Genomic DNA, 16,600 nt, shown 5'->3' with positions numbered 1-16,600 from the left:
ATATAGCCGTTACTCTATCTAACTTTTTCTGACCCATTCTCCGGAAACCTGAGCTTAAATTCCAGTGCCTCTAGGGTCTTCACGCTGCATTGGCGTGAGAAGAAATTCAAGAACACAAATGACAAATATTTATACGGTACATAAGAATGAAAAATCCATCCGATTCGGTAAGAAAAAATCTTGCACCATACACGTGTCTGAGGATGTACGGCGTACCATCCTTAGATTCGACGTCTAACCTAAACAACGAATCCGGGTCGTAATCGTCTCGGTTTTTTAGTACAACTCAAAGTCGTCATTGAGGAATCGACTCGGAACGTCTCCCCGTCTAACATATAAATGCCTGTCGGGTGGGTTTTCCCCCCAAAAGAAGTTGAACTAGGGTTACTTTCTTCCCTTCGCCATACTCTCTCGATCGCCGTGGCCGTAGCGGTGATCGCCGGACAGGATGTTCGGTGCCGGATCTACAAGCGGGGCGTTCGGGACGCCGTCCACCCCGGCATTTTCCCCGTCGTTTGGGTCTACCTTCTTCTCTTCCCCGGCGACGGCCTCCCCGTTCTCGTCCCAACCTCAGTCCTCTCCCTTCTTCCAACCTCAGGCGACCCCTTCCCTCGGCTTCCCGACTGCGGCGCCGGCATTCTCCGGCACACAATTAACCACCCAGATGGCACCCGTAGCACCTCTCCCTTTCTCCCTCGCCGATAGGGACATCCAGGTCTCTCTTTCTCTCTCTCTCTGTGTGTGTGTGTGTGTGTGTGTGTGTGTTGCGTGCGTGGTGATAAAATGATGTTTTCTTTTTATCTGTTTAGGCTATTGTCGATGCATACAAGGATGAACCTGGGAACACTAAATATGCATTCAAGGTTTTATCCATTCCCATTATTATTCTTGTCCGTAAGTTTGAATTTCCAAAGAGTTCCGAGTTACTACATGGGTTCACGAAGAATCTCGTGTGTTGATTTCAGCATTTGTTGTTCAGTGTGACTGATCCAGCGGCCAGAGCAAAGCCTGTCGGTATATCGGACGTAGGTATCTCTCTCACGCTTTTGTGACAGATCGTTTGCTGGTACTTAAGTTTCTTAATATTGCTGTTATTACTACCTTGGTTACCCGTCGTCCTCCATACGTAGGCAAATTTGATTTTAGATTGTTCTGCCAGATAATGTGGGCAGAAGCAATGGCGAAGTTGGAAGGAATGGAAAGCTCAGATCGTGAAAGGCTATGGCCTCAGCTTGTACAAGGCTTTAAGGATCTTTCCAATAGGCTGAAGGTAAGATTGCGTCTTTTTTTATTTCCGAGACGTTAGTGTGTGTGCGCCTTTTCTCTGTAAAGCTTGACATATGGAATTTGATTGTTGCAAGACCAGTAATATCGGAGGACGGAGAGTAGGAAATCCTTGGGATGGTAGTTCATGCATAATCATTGTTAATCCATGTATTAAGGATGAGTTTTTAAGTGTTTTTCTTGTTTGTTTTAAATTTTTGCAACTGCATTTTGTTTGTAGTTGGTCCGCAAGAAATGCCCGACTTAATGTTAGGTCGTAATTGTTCATTTACAATGGTGCAGCTGCAAGATGAGGCGTTAATTTCTGACACCGAGAGACTACGGACTACACAGTCTAACGTGAAGCTGGTTCGTACTTCTACCATATTGTATTCCCTAGCAGTGGAAACTTGGAACTTGGTCAGTGCAGGATTTTTATCCTTCCGGCCTGTCTCTCTTGTTTGTTATCCTGCACTGATCGAAGAACAAGCAAAATCAGACAAGAAGGAAGCGTCGAATTTTCCTTCCTCGGACCACTTTTCTACTGTTGAAAAACGAGTTTCCTACAGAAGTTTGCATAATTTCAATGACGAAACTACTTCAGCTCACTCCGAGTTATTTTCATGTTCAACTATCTGAGCAGCTGCAGCGGCATCTTATAGCAGACACTCTTCCATGGATACAGAGACTGAGGCAAAAAGAGCAAGGACTTCAGAGAAGACTACTGAGGGTGAGGAACATTTTCCTTTAATACCATTTTGATTACGGTTTCTTTAGTAGTAAGCTACAAGAAAATGAGCTGGAAGATCATTAAAAAAGGTCAGTCATTTAGGCATTAGTGATAGAATCTTCCAGTTGAAACGTTTTCCTTCTTAAAAAAAATGTTTGCAAGGGTGCTGTTGAAGAATGTTTCCTATTGCTGGATAGTGGGATCGTGCCAAAGTCGTCTGCTAGTTATTGGAGGTACTGAAGAAGGATAATATTCTTCGTAGTGCTGCACTATGTCAAGGGCTCGAGGGTCTAACGGACTGAAAGCATCCTTCACAACGATTCATCATTGGAAGTTAGGCACAAGGCCATGAATCTTGATCAATTTGAGTCTCTATTTAGAAAATGAATATTTGCCTCTTCAAAATAGACATGCAATGTCATATGCCTGTCTCAGATGCCCGTCTGTGCTGATTAAAAGCATGCTCCATAACTGGTCACGGTTGTTGGTAAAAAATAGGCACAAGACTATGAAACTTGATCAATTTCGTCCCTGTTTAGAGAATGAAACATTTGTTTTTTGAACCACACCAGTTCGATATTGCCCTTGCTGATCCTTGAGTTGGAGGAATCTAGCAAAGTTTGCTTCGACCGTTGGTTTTGTCTTTTTGTCAAAGCTTTCCACGTGTAGAAATTTCTCATGGGATTTTTACCTCATTCGGATGGGCTAATGGATCTTGGCGTCATCTGTTGACCTGATTATTTATGAAAATGCAATTAGTTTTTATCTATTACAGACTGAACAGTGCAAATCAAAGAGTTGTCTCTTTAGCCAAATTCTCGTTCCACCAGAAGCAGAACCAAAAAATTTAATTATAGGATCTGAGTTAGCTTTTGTGAAGATCTCAGGAGTTGGTGTCAAAGTTATTTTCAAAACTTGTATGTGTCTTTTTATTTTTAAAAAAATTCTATAGAGTTAGCTGGATTTGTCATTTGGTGATATTAATCACTTTTTTTAAAAACCACATGTGATTATTGTTGCCCGGATTGGTGGACCAAGCTGAGGTAGGAGCTCTTTGCATGGAGCTGTCTGTTAAAGATTACCAACTGTAGGAATTTCTTTTTCGTTCATTCTTCTAGATGAAAAACTTTAGTCAGTGGGAAACACTCTTAAAAGCACGAACAACTGAATGCACAAGCTGATCACATGTGGTTCATATGTGATTTTCTGAAGGTGAGTTGCTGTTTTTCGTTTACTAAGCTTAAATGAAGGAGTTTGTGCGATTCCTGGATTTACTAAAACAGTATCTAAACTACAAGTCATTAAAAGTAGTCAGATATATTTGATGCATTTGCTTGTTCTGGCAATAGAAACGTGAGCTTTCCATTGGTTTAAGTGCAGGCTATGAGAATAATAGAGGCATTGGAAGGCAAGGGTTTTCGAGTGCCTTTGACAAAAGGTGAAACTCTGGTGGCTGAAAAACTAACAACAATAACAAGACAGGTAACTCGCTTTATCAGCTGCTGATGGCTATGCATGTTTTGTTCACTCTTTGGGAGCTTGTTGTTTGAAATACAACTGAATATTGCAGCTGAAGGGGTCAGGAGCAGAACTACCTAGGAGGATTCAAAATTTATTGACTGTTTCTCGGATGCATGCAAATGCCAATGGGTTTGGTAGCTCTGCATTTCTTCTTGGATCAACCAAAATAGACGACCAGAGCCTTGCAGATTTGCAGGATGTGAGATCATCTCCCTGCTGGTTCCCGTTTAGTTTCTGTCTCTACTGCTCCTTTGTCAATTTTCTTATTAGCATATCCTGATTTCAGGTGCTACAACAACAAACGGAAGCCATTGAAAGGATGGGGATGGTTTTGAAGCGAGATATGAGAAATATGGAGATCATTATGTCCGATGATACAGAAATGTTGGAAAACGGTGATGTAGAATCTTGACCTTGTTGCTAAGTTGAATTTGCATAAAGGAAAAGCACAGATGCCTGTGACGAAAATTGTTCTTGAAGAGACAATGGGGGACGGCTAAATGTATTTTTACATGCAATGGAGCAAAAATTATGGAGCCTGTTTATTCTGCCCGCTAGTGCGCTACACAACATTATGTGTCCTATAAGAATTTATCTGGAACAATTTTGGTGTATATATTGTTGATTCTCTTTGTTGTGCTGTCCTTCATAAGTGGCAACATTAGGTGGTCTGGGAGTACTTCTCGACGGCAATTTTTTTTGTGCTCGGACCCAGTGGGCCAGGCCTCTCTTGTCGGTGCAAACCTGCCGGAAAGCTACGAAAAATCAAAGAATTGCTACAACGTGAGATCAATAAAACAAACAATCGTATGAAGGAACAGTCTAAACTAGCGAAAACAGCCAAACCAGCGCGAAACTGCACAACGGGTTCACCGAAAAATTCATTCACACGTCTGTCTAATATTGTACCAGCCCCATTTTAAGATGAGCTTTGACTAGAAGTCCATTTTTATGGCCTTCCTTAGCCAAGTCATAGGCTACCGCTGAGAATGCTCTTCTTCCTCATCATTTCTACCCGAAGGCTATTGAAATGTCAAAGCTGGTTTGCAGGCCAGGCTATATTAGCCCAGTTCCTATCCATCAAAGAAGCGACACCATCAAAGGGTGATACTTTGTGGTGGTCTTAAGAAACGTATATGAAGCAAGCAAGGATTCCTCCAGCCTCTGGTCCCATTGGGTATTGTGGGGGCACAGGACCAATACTCAATAACATTAGGTGCGAAATGTTTATAACGGAACGAAAGATAGACCTGGCTTTTCTCGTTGCTTTCAATTATGGATCTCAATAGATTAGATTTGAATCAGACATACCTTTAACCATACCCCGTTTTCAGGATATTCATATATTTTGAATACAGAAAAGTCATTCAAATCTAAATTCAAAATCCGATTTCACAATTCAAATCTGATCCGAATCTGAATTTTGAACTGAATCTGGCAGATTTTTAGAGCATTGGATATAAAATATTTTATTTAAAACTAAATTCAATCAGGATCCGAATCTAATCTGATGTTATGTATGTGTGAATTTGATTGGATGTCCATTTCTAAATCCGAATCCAATTCGAATTCTTAATCAAATAATATTTTTTGTTTCATATATGATTGTGTTGGAATAATTCGATCAGATATCCAATCCAAATCAAATATATTGACATCCCCACTTTCAATTCATGATTTGAGACAGCAAACAAACGAGAGGTCGCCCTTACTGAGATCTCGTGACTGCAGCTAACCTTAATCAGCACCAGAAAAAAGAAAAAAAGAAAAAAGGAAAAAAAGGGAAGCCTTAGGGCCACTGATAACCAACACTGAAATCCCACTATAGACTACCAACCAAAGCTTGAATTCCTTGCATTTAATCTGCCGTCCCCGGGCACCGAAAGTGAAGCCGCGTCTCACCATCCTCTCTGCTTGCGTGAAGAATATTTCTGTCACCAAATAAGAACAGAGAGGGTGAAAACACGTTTTATCCCTAGTGCGTTTATCGCTTACAGTTGACCGTACATCACTGTCCACGTTAGTCAAAGTTGAGCCACCCACCGACCTTGGCTGCTCTCTCTCTCTCAACAGCAACCAAGCCTAGGGTGCTTGGTGCTTCGCTTGCAACTCTTTGCGTTGTGCACCTTCTGGGACTTGATCTGAATCAGAAGTATGTGAAGGAGCTTATGAGTGACGATTCTGTTTCCCCTGGACATATGTTTTAAGTTGAGAACAAACAAGAAAAATCTCTCATTAATAAACGACATCAAAGCCAACTCTCCAACGGCAAAATCCACTAGAACTCCGGAAAGTTATCGGATTCCTTCAGTTTATTTAACCGTTTCTGGGACACCGACTCTGAACGTGTTTGCTGAAGAGAGTAAATCCTAGTCCCACCTGTATAACTTAAGGCGACCACGCTTTTTGATAGAAAAGTATTGGATACTTGAGTAAGACTAGAGAGATTGTGACAATATTACAACCCAAACCCCGTTCCGAGTTGACCCAAATAAAATCGAAGCAAAGCGTGTGTGGGTCGATAGCGGCCACAAGCCGACACATTGCTACCTGCCGCTGGCCTCTTAACAAGGGATGTCGATTGGCCAGGTACAGCCCAATCCTATTGCATATAGAATCCAATTGATCGAACTTTGAAATAGAGGAACATGATCCAATTATATATTCAAGCTGTAGGGTTCAATTGAAGAAATGGGCCATGTACAGCTTAGTAAAATTTGATACCGGACCCAGTTCAACCTATATTAGGATTCTTAATTTCTAGAGCAAAATAACAAAGAGAAAATTTAGGCGCCACTCGCAACTCACACCCTGTAGAAGGGACATATCAATATCCAGCTCTGCATGCACAAGCGACAAGAACCCAAGCAAGAATGGAATGGCAGGCACCCGAAAGAAAGCTGCACATTAACTCATCAGAAGGGCGAAGGGTCTGTAATGTACGTATCAGATAAAAAGGTTTTGACGCCAAACTGGTTTAATTGCTGGGAGACTACGCCATTACAATCACCTTCATTATACAAGAAAAATTGCAAATAAGCAGCATTAAGCTACTCCTATCCAAAAGTACAGCCATCTCAGAACTCTGCAGTGCCAATAATTTAGGAGCTAATAATGGAAGACCGCTACTAAAGGGACGTGTATAAACCTTCCCCTTCTTACCGTGCTTTGATGCGAATAAATATCCGATTCAATACTGCTGCCACGATCAAAAGGTAAAGGCTAGTCCAGCCACTAAATGGATGTGGTTCCTCCACTTTTCTTACCATGGTTTGATGTGAATGAGTTCAGTATACCTCTGCCACAATCAAAAGGTAAAGGGCGGTCCAGCCAGTAAACGGGTGTGCACCTTTTCCTTTTCCATTCCTCTGATCATACTGTTCCCACAAGTATCCACTTTCATAATAGTTTCGAACAATGTTCCTATCAGAAAAGAAATTTGCACATGGGTGACCACAGCACTCTCAACAATGAAGTACAGGCAACAGGCATTTATGATTCACATTACCTAATTAGGTTTTCCCTTAGTTGCTTGTATATATCTTCAGCCCTTTTTTGGTATGGTCCACTTTCTGCAGTTATAACCCTCAATAATAAGCCACTAATGACAGAGGGTGACACGTTAACAGAACTTCCTAGTCAATTTACCTTGAGAATAGTGATGCAGCGCTGAGAGAATCATATAGTTCATATTTATCCAGATGGGACCTCTCCAGTAGGGTGGATCATGCTCTGTGTTGCGTTTCATGTAGATTGAGCTACATCCACAAACAATCCATGGTTCACTAAGTGCTGTCAAGTTAAGCAGAAGAGTAACTCACATTCCAGGAACCACGACAGCCTATGTTTAGATGTAGACAAAAGGAGATTTTAAAGGTTGAGAACGCCCTCTTTTTGGAAAAGACTGAAAAGCACAGCCAAAGATTTAGCAAGAATGGAAAACACTCTTTAAGTTCTTATTATTAAAACAGCACACCAAAGTTTGCACAATAATAAAAAATAAACTCCTCTTGAACTATCCTAGGTTACCATTAACCTAAGTTGGTGTAAACATCATAAAGTGATTAAAGTATCTAAAAGAATTTCAAAATTCATTAGCTTGCATTGCCCGATTTATCTATGTACAATAATAATAATACATTATATTCAAATTAGTTACTTTATTTAGTTAATATTTGAATTACTTCCGGAAATATTTTCTTTTCATTACAAATTCTAGGGAGTTCAAGAAGAGCCTCAGTATGTTCACAAATTTATGCATATTTTTCAAGTCATTTTAGTGGCACAATGGCAAATTTTTACTAATTTAAGTATTTAACAGTGACAGGAACAATTGTATTGATTTTTTTTAACCATGGAAAAACCCAGTGAGTATTCAATAATGTCAAAATATTAGGTGATTTTTTAGTGAACTTTTTTTCGTTTTGGGTGGGGGGCAGGGCAGTGGTGGGTTCCATAATACCTCTGTCAGCAAATGATTAAAATCATTACCATTTTGGATTCATCTATGCAGGTCATTTTGGCACCATGATCATGATGTCTCAATGAACTTATAGTTCCCCAGTATAAAGACATAAATATGAGGTGGTCTTGCCAACCACTGCCTACAAAAATAGTGTTTATGAATGGGTACACATCAAATGTTTCTTGTGCTTTGGATATGATGGGGAGTAAAATTTTCATCAATTTTTTCTTGCCTATCGCAGATGTATAACTAGAGATCCTTGTTGGACAAGACCATTAGATGTGCCTGCCATACCAAAGTCTTGGCTTCTAACATGCACAGATGTTATGTCCTGCATCACACCTCAATACCTATGGCTACTATTGGTGTGCTTTTCATGAAAACTATATTCGACAAACAAAGATCCTTTTCATTTTCTTAAATTCAATGAAATTTGCCTTCTTGGTTTTCGCCATGTCATGGTCCGTTGCTACTTGGCTAAATTTGAACAAACAGTATATACACTTCATGGTCCATTGCTACTGGACTAAACTTGAACGAACAATATATAATTATATATACTTGTGGCCTATACTCTGAACTACTACTTAACCAGGTAGAATTTAGAACAGCAATTGGTGGCTGAGCTGGTGAAACCTACAAAATCTCTTTTTGTATTGGAAAATTAACTCAGATCTTATGGATCAAGCATACTAACCTTGTTTTGGCGAGGGATCGGAGACCATAGTCTGTCCATAAGATACTCCGGTTTGAGATAAGATCGAGCTGCTTTTCCAGAACCATTGAAGCCTATGCATGTCATGGGTGTTATCAGCAGATTTCTTAATACATTGAAAACGGACATATAAATGACACATGTTTAGTGGCAATTCCAAGCATACAATCTGTGGAGAAAGCAGTTAACTACTTACGGGTGGTATCATTTTCATCATAAGGGGGAAAAGACTGACATAACCAACATGAGGAACTAACATTAAGTCTGGTTCCCCCGATACAACACGAACAAGTTCTCTCTGTACATAGCTGCTGCTTGGTTCCTTTGTTTCGCGCCATCTCAAGCTTACCTATGGAAAAGTACCATCAATATACTTGTAACTACTGAAAAAATTATCTACCTAGAGCACTTAATTTATGAATGCATTTGATAAACATAACCTTGTTTTATTACTCTATAAGGTTACGGTAGACACCATAATTGCAACAAGGTAACATAAAGATGTCCACATCTTTTCTGGAGGTCCTGAAACTTGAGAATAAATCTAAGTTTTCTATCATCAATTAACAATTATCAACAAACAGCTCAAAGAGGTCTTGTTTGCAGATACAGCATATAGGTGTTGGTATGTTGTTTTTCCTAGGCATGGCTAGGCCAATGAACTCACAAGTAAATGCACACTAACATTAAGGCATGTAAACTCCATGCAGCGACACAAAAACTAATTAAGGCAGGAGCACATCATTAAGGCACGTATTGTAACAACGTTACCTCCATGAGAACTTGACAAAGGTTGAAAATCCTTCTCAAACAGACATGAAATGTCTTACCACGTTGTTTATATACAGTTAAACTAGTTGACTAATCATCCTCTGATATTTAGGTTGCCAATCCCCAAAACACTAATACTATTGATTTTCCCTTTCTTTTCCTTCTATCGTGATCTTGGTTTTATATGAATAGAGGGACACACCTTGATCATGTCTTCTTCTTCCCTAGAAAAGCTTTTTCATTTTTCCTTTTCTACTTTTCTTAGGAAAAGTCAACAAGAACCGTGGCAAGAGTTTCCAACAAATTGCCCAAATATAGTGCATTTGGAGATCAGATCCAAAAAATGCTAAAGTCTTCTCATTTGTATAAAACAAGATATAAGGGTACTCAGACAAAGTGAAGCAAGGTGTATGAAGAAAAGAAAAAGAGGGAAAAAAAAGCAAACTTAGTGCATGTCCGGGAGACACCCTTAAATGCTGTTTTGGAGGCAAGCTGTCATTTTGCCTCCACAATGAAGTGTCCAGGCGATGGTCAAAATTGGTCTTGAAAAGCCCAGTTTGGCAAAATCCCATTTCCAAAAGGGAGTCAATAACACTCCCTCCCTACTCCACCCCTTCCTCCCAACACCCAAAAAAAAAAAAAAAATGCAGAAAACGTCATTTTGTCTTGTCACCTAAACATACAAACCAGGTTTTACAAACTGGTCAAAAAACCATGTTGTCACAAAATTTGGTTTCACAAATGCTGTTGTACAGGTATTAAGGTGTCATTCACCCACAACCTTAACATTGTTATGAATCTTATGATATTTGAGAGGTAGTACTGTCAAGTGTCAAGTATCATACATCAAAATGGAGAAAGGAAAGGAAACACAAAAAACTTTTACCTTTTCAGTGTGCATTCCAAAATCATGGTAGGCTCCAGAAGCTTTATCTAGGTGCATCTGGCAGAACAAGCAAAGATGAGACTTCTAGAATGCAAAATAGTGGGCATAACATTGATATAAATCTACATAAGAGCATGGGAAGGTCACAAGGAAAAGAGCAGTAGTCGCAAGCCTTTAGAAATAACAAATACAGGTAACATCTGTAGCTTCTGAGGGAGTTGACGCCTGAAATAGGCTGTGGTTAACCTAATCATGTCTCCAATGTTCCATAATGAGGCATTCATGATACACTTCAGCGACAGATCAAGCATATCTACTTTCCAATTCCATATAGAGCAAGACAAATCCAAACAAGATACATTTATCGTTTGCACGACTAATCTGCTTGTTAGAACCATTGTGACAAATAGTTGTTCTCAGGTTTTTCTCAGCTATTAAGCAAGAACCTTTTTTCCCTCAGGAAAATCATGGGAATTCAATATTTTAAAACTATAAAAAAAGAGAAAAATTATAAAAGAAATTCAGTTGTTTACTAACTTCCTCACAAGAAATATTGGGTCAAAACCCAAAATAGTTATCAAATATTAAAAGAACATAAGAAAACCTAGAATATATTAAAAAGCACTTTTCCTGAAAAAGCACAATGTATCATTTCAAGATTTTCTAAATGACAGGATCCTTTTTTCTTCTTCTTTGTTTTCCCATTTTCCTTTTCACGTTTTAAAAAAGAATTAGCAATGTTTGTGACAATGGTTGAATCATAAACATGTATAATATTGGAAGAGTTATCTAGTCATGGATAACATACAGATTGCTGACTAATAGACTGATTACCCATAATCACATCAATATGCAGCCAAGTACCAAGTTAGATATCCATATTCCACCTATAAATTACATGGATGGCACCAATGGTCTACCTGGAAAAAATTTTAGACAGGTAATCAAAACATTTACATGCATTTTCAGCACAAGAGAAACAAAGATATATGACCAAAAGAAATAGTTGAGAAGGCATAAGAAAAGAAAACCCAAACTGGAAAAAAAAAACCTTCAAGATCTACCTCATTGAGATGCTCAAAGCTGGAAAGATCTTTAGAAATTGAGGAATATATCTGCGATTTATGAAACAACCCCTGAGTTTCACAAACCTGAACTAAGAGAACAACTATGCATGAACAGATGAACTCAAACATGGTAAGAATGTATTCTTGTTATGCACCTTCAGAGCATTATCTTTTGATCCCAAAAACTTTGCAATGGAGTGCATGCAATTGGCAGCTAGAAGCAACCAACATCTTAGATCTAAATGATGCTCTTCCTCACTAGGATGTGATGCACGTGGATAGTCATCCAGCCCCGAGGTAAGTGTCTACAAAAGCAAAAAAAGAAAAATACATATCAAGTCTTTAAGAGTGCTGCAAGCAATTGACAGGATCAGATATAATAAATTCAGTGTTAATTGCAAAGATAACTAAGTTTAAGAAAGACCATGGCTTAAAGTATGCTATTGGGAATCATGACAAAAGTAGAGATGAAAACAGAGTTTTTTGATTCACAGGTGAAGCACTACTTTATGGTTGATTAGTATACATCTTTTCTATGAATTATTGAATCTATAATTGCAAGAGAGTAGGTCATGAAAGAAAAAGAAAATGTGCTCTGTTGCCAAGAACAGTATCAGATCATGCTAACATGATCACTAGTAATCATGAGTTGTTCTTGCCGCTAAGCAATCCAAAAAGAAAGGATCAAGCTTCAAATCAAAAATCGGATTCTGCTTCTGCATGAGTGGGATCTAGAAAAACCCCACTATTGCTTTTCAAAAATAAAGAATAGATAAGGCTTTTTATTAGAAGTTAACAACTATGTTTAGATTAATCAAATTGAAGAATATGGAATCTCCTCATTGCAATTTAAGATAAAAGTAACCAGATCTAACAAAGGGATAAGGTCTGGTTGCAGTAATGAAGTAAATGTTAACATGCGAGCGATCTCAAGCCATGATGGCTTATCTTAAGCTAACTTGTATTAGAAGCTTGATTGTACAGGATGATATTTGGCCATCTCAAAGTACATTTGCTTATTTAGGCACAAACATTGGATGGAAAGAAGTAATCTATGAGGAAATTATGAAACTTTATACTGCGCAACACAGTTAATAGATGAAATTTAAGAGTTACAGAAGTCAGACAACATAACCTAGCAACCGAAAGAACTGAAAGCTCTTGAATATAACCTTTGGATTTAGCTCACGTACTGTCCTGTTATCCCTGCCATGCCAATAATAGTTGCCTGAATCCTTCCCTATTAATGAAACCAGGACATGTTAACCAAAAACACAAAAATATTACTACAGATCAAGTGAAAGGATAACTGTCACCTAGATGCACGTCCCATCTAGAATAATGCAGGAACGAATTTCAAGCTAACAAATATTATATTGAAGGATCCAATTAACAGGTGCAACATAGTCAAAGACTCAAAACATCTCTCGTATCTTGAGAATTATCTCGGCATTGGTAATCCAGTTCCAACTAGTAATATAGGCCATAAATCGTGATAATTTTTGCAAGCTATGGTAAATGGAATCTTCTTTGTATATTCTAAGAATATACTTTTCTATTCTTCTTTGCTTCCATATTTCAAAAACTTTTGCAAGTGCTTCTCTATATTTTCAAATGGAAAATGTGCAAAACCTATTACTCAGTGGATGTGGGTGTCCTGCTATACATGTTAAGACATGATGGTTTGTAAGTTACTGGATCTGGATCCTTTACAGATCTGGGATCTGGTTCTAATAAGTTATGTTGTATGTTGTAAATAATGTTTTGCTTAAGGGTATTCTTGTAAAGACTGAGTCTTAGGGTATTAACCCTTATTAACCCTCTTTTTATTAATTGAAGGAACCATGTCTATGGCTGCTGTGTTGTGCGGTTTTCTTTCATCTCTGTTCTCTTCCTCTCCTCTCGTTTTCTGCAGTGATAGATTCTGGAGAATCTCACATGGACATGGTATCAGAGCATGTCAGCAAGTCTGGATGTTGGACTGAATCGAAACCAAAAGGTGTGTCTTGCGAGATTTGACAACTCTTTATTACCTCCACAGTTTTGCAGGAGGTACTGGTGTGTATTCCTGATGAGTGTTTGACCAATGAGTTGTGAGATAAACTTGTGAAGACTTATTCACAGATTTTAGAGGCTAAAATGGCTTATCTCTAGCGAGAATTCCAAGTACTTTCAAAAGGATCGATGTCTATCATGGAGTATTTGAATTGTGCTGCTTCCATTTCTAATCAGCTAACTACTGTGGGGTATGAGTTATCTGAAAAGAACAAAGTACGTAGAACATTGGATGGATTGGGGCCAAAATATCATGTGTTGACTACTTCACTGCAGTGTTTACCAGAGCTTCCCACCTTTAATGATTTGCAAACTAGACTTCTACAATATGAGATGACCTTGAAAGTAGGGGTGAACACGAGCCGAGTTGAGCCCGAGTTCAATCAGGTCGAGCTCGGCTTGACTAAGGAAACCTCGAGCTCGACAATAGCTCGATGGAAGCAGCTCAAGCTCGACTCGGCAGTTACATGTTGAGCTTGAACTTGACTCGATTAAGGCTCGACAAACTCGTTTGAATAGAATTGATATTCATCATTATGTGTTGAGCTCGACTCGATTAAGGCTCGACAGACTCGTAAACTCGTTTGAATATATCAACTTGATTAAGGCTCGACAAACTCGATTAAGGCTCGAGCTCGACTCGGCAGTTACATGTTGAGCTTGAACTCAACTCGATTATTTGAATGAGTCGACTCATGAACTCGAGCTCGACTCGTTAAGCAAATGACTCAGCTCCAACTCGTTCACGAGCTGAGCTTTCACTAGTCGAGCTCGAGTAGCTTGACTCGTTATTCACCCCTACTTGAAAGGATTCTCTCATGAGAAGGGGAGACAGGTGATGGCCACTATGGTATCAACTTGACAAGATGGATGAAGTGATGGTTTTAGAGGTGGATGAGGTCGTGGTAGGGGTTCTTTTGGAAGACGTGGGCTGTTGCCAACCCCCAATGTTTCTCTTGGATCTAAAAATGTTCCTACCTGTTTTTATTGCAACAAGCAGAGTCACATCAAAGCTAATTCTTAGAATAATCCCCAAAATAAAGGCAAGTTTAATAAAAGGGATAGTTTTTCAACAACAAAGGACAAGGGCAAGGACAAGGCTGCCCTTATGTGAAGGATATTCTTTTGGCGACCTTATCAGGATTGGACCTAAAACGAGATGATCAAGAAGTATGGTACATTGATTCAAGGGCAGCCTCTCATGTTACAGGTAATGCTGGTACGTTCTCTAGTTTAGTTCCTTATTTTGGTAAAGGTAATGTAGTTAGATGGAACTTGTCATCACATCATTCATGTTGGAAATGTTTCCATTCCCATGTCCTTCATGATCCTAATATCAAGAAAAACATTATTTCTATTTCTAAACTTGTTGATCATTCCAGTTCTTCTATTGAATTCACTCCTTCTATTTGTGTGGATCTTCCAATGAAGACGATGTATGCTAGAGGCAAGTGTCAAGAGGACATGTACATCTTTAAGTAAGATCCAACCTTTGTTCATTGGGAGTTGAAGATCGGTTCCTCATCTTCATCACCTAAGGATCATAGTCTTTTCCAATGTTATTTGTATCGTACGATACGGACGCGTATCGTACGATACGTATCGTCCGTATCAACAAAAACAATACGATACGAGTTATACGCACGATACGCGTACGTATCGTACGATACAGTGTTAAAATGAAAAAGGGGCACAACGCCCCTTTTTTGCGTCTTTTTTTTTTAAACCTACGCTCCTCTCTCTCTCTACTATTGTTTCTAAACACTGCAAGAGACATGAAGAAGCTTTATTTCTTGTTGTGGGGAGTCTCGGGACGGTGGGAAGCTTGGAGAAAGAGGGTTTTTTGGTTTCTAACACCAAGAAGGTAAGAAATAACTCATTTTTGCCGTTGAATCGTTCATTTCTCTTATTTCATACATTTATTTGTATGTTTTTACTTGTTTTGTGAAGATATAATGTCGGATCCTGCATGGCAGTGGTGTACAATGGTGAATCCCAAAGATAGGTTAAGAGTTAAGTGCAATTATTGTAAGCAAATCATATCAGGAGGGATCTCTCGCTTTAAAAACCATATAGCTGGTACACACAGCGATGTGGCTGCTTGCAATGGCTCCCAAGAGAACCCATTGCCAGCGTATGTAAAGCACCAGTGTATGGAGCTTCTTAATGCAGTGAAAGCAAATAGGATTGAAAAGGAAATGCAAGATGCAGAGGAAGGATATAGGGACCCACATGAACAGGAAGAAAGTGAAAGTGAAGGTGAAGATGTTGAGCTTGAAGAAGAACATGTTGGTGTCAGTTTGGGAACAACTAAAGGGAAAGACATTATGCATACAGGTGGTTCTTCGACTGCAACCAAAAAAAGAAGAGGTGCAAGTGCAAGTGCAAGTACAGGTTTTCGAGGATGTGGCAGAAGTAGGGGTCGTACTAGTGTTGGTAGAGTACCTACTATGAAGTCGAGTAATATGTCTGGTTCGATCAAGAATTTTTTTCCCAATTATACTGCTGTTGGTGCTCAGCCTGAGATTCGTACAACCATGTGTTCAAAAGATATTGTTGAAGCAGCAGATGAAACCATAGGAAGGTGGTTCTATGACGCATCCATTCCCTTCAATGCAACAAACTCTTTTCATTTTCAGACTATAGCAGATGTGATTGCTACTATAGGCCGAGGGTATAAAATGCCCTCTTTTCATAAATTGCTTTTCATAAATTGCAAGGTAAAATTCTCAACAATGTAGTTAGAGATGTCAAGGCATATTGCGATGAACTGAAATTGAGCTAGAAAGCTACACTGCTACAGGATGCAGTGTAATGGCAGATGGGTGGACAGAAATCAAGAACAGAACATTGGTAAACTTGCTTGTATATTTCCCCCTTGGTACTATGTTCTTAAAATCTGTTGATTTGTCTGATACTCCTAAGACTGTTGATGTTTTGTTTGAGGTTTTTGATAAAGTTATAGAAGAAGTTGGGCCTCAAAATGTCGTGCAATTTATCACTGATAATGCAGCAAATTATAAAGCTGTAGGTGAAATGTTAGCAGCACGATGTAAAACATTTTATTGGAGTCCATGTGCTGCTCACTGTGTAAATCTTATGCTTCAGGATCTTGGTGAAAGAGATG

General features: G+C 39.0%; 2 protein-coding genes across 2 annotated transcripts in view; one reads left to right on the top strand and one right to left on the bottom strand.

The window, feature by feature from the left end:
* The first annotated feature begins 375 nt into the window (after positions 1–375).
* LOC116247041 (nuclear pore complex protein NUP54) lies at positions 376–4,146 on the top strand. The gene is made up of 9 exons (XM_031618987.2): positions 376–715; positions 810–863; positions 966–1,025; positions 1,160–1,270; positions 1,567–1,632; positions 1,907–1,993; positions 3,374–3,475; positions 3,564–3,713; positions 3,801–4,146. The coding sequence occupies exons 1-9, from the start codon at positions 449–451 to the stop codon at positions 3,924–3,926; spliced, it is 1,023 nt and encodes a 340-aa protein (XP_031474847.1). The 5' UTR covers positions 376–448; the 3' UTR covers positions 3,927–4,146.
* Positions 4,147–6,460: 2,314 nt separating this feature from the next.
* The window catches only part of LOC116248809 (mannosyl-oligosaccharide glucosidase GCS1-like), a 52,902-nt gene continuing 42,762 nt past the window's right edge, over positions 6,461–16,600 (bottom strand). Inside the window, exons 15-23 of the mRNA XM_031621789.2 lie at positions 12,591–12,658; positions 11,574–11,723; positions 11,416–11,466; positions 10,352–10,408; positions 8,891–9,043; positions 8,677–8,768; positions 7,163–7,272; positions 7,023–7,086; positions 6,461–6,937 (exon numbers count right to left, since the gene is read on the bottom strand). Coding sequence (XP_031477649.1) covers positions 6,802–6,937; positions 7,023–7,086; positions 7,163–7,272; positions 8,677–8,768; positions 8,891–9,043; positions 10,352–10,408; positions 11,416–11,466; positions 11,574–11,723; positions 12,591–12,658 — 881 coding nt within the window. The 3' untranslated portion in view covers positions 6,461–6,801. The remainder of the gene's footprint in view (positions 6,938–7,022; positions 7,087–7,162; positions 7,273–8,676; positions 8,769–8,890; positions 9,044–10,351; positions 10,409–11,415; positions 11,467–11,573; positions 11,724–12,590; positions 12,659–16,600) is intronic.

This window comes from Nymphaea colorata, chromosome 2 (assembly GCF_008831285.2).
Source record: "Nymphaea colorata isolate Beijing-Zhang1983 chromosome 2, ASM883128v2, whole genome shotgun sequence".
Lineage (NCBI taxonomy): Eukaryota > Viridiplantae > Streptophyta > Magnoliopsida > Nymphaeales > Nymphaeaceae > Nymphaea > Nymphaea colorata.
This window is presented reverse-complemented; position numbering and strand designations above follow the sequence as displayed.

Coding starts and splice junctions, on each gene's coding strand:
- LOC116247041 (XM_031618987.2), top strand. CDS start 449: ATGTTCGGTGCCGGATCTACAAGCGGGGCGTTCGGGACGCCGTCCACC. Junction 1,026..1,159: donor AGCCTGTCGGTATATCGGAC/GTAGGTATCTCT, acceptor TTGTTCTGCCAG/ATAATGTGGGCAGAAGCAAT. Junction 1,633..1,906: donor CACAGTCTAACGTGAAGCTG/GTTCGTACTTCT, acceptor CTATCTGAGCAG/CTGCAGCGGCATCTTATAGC.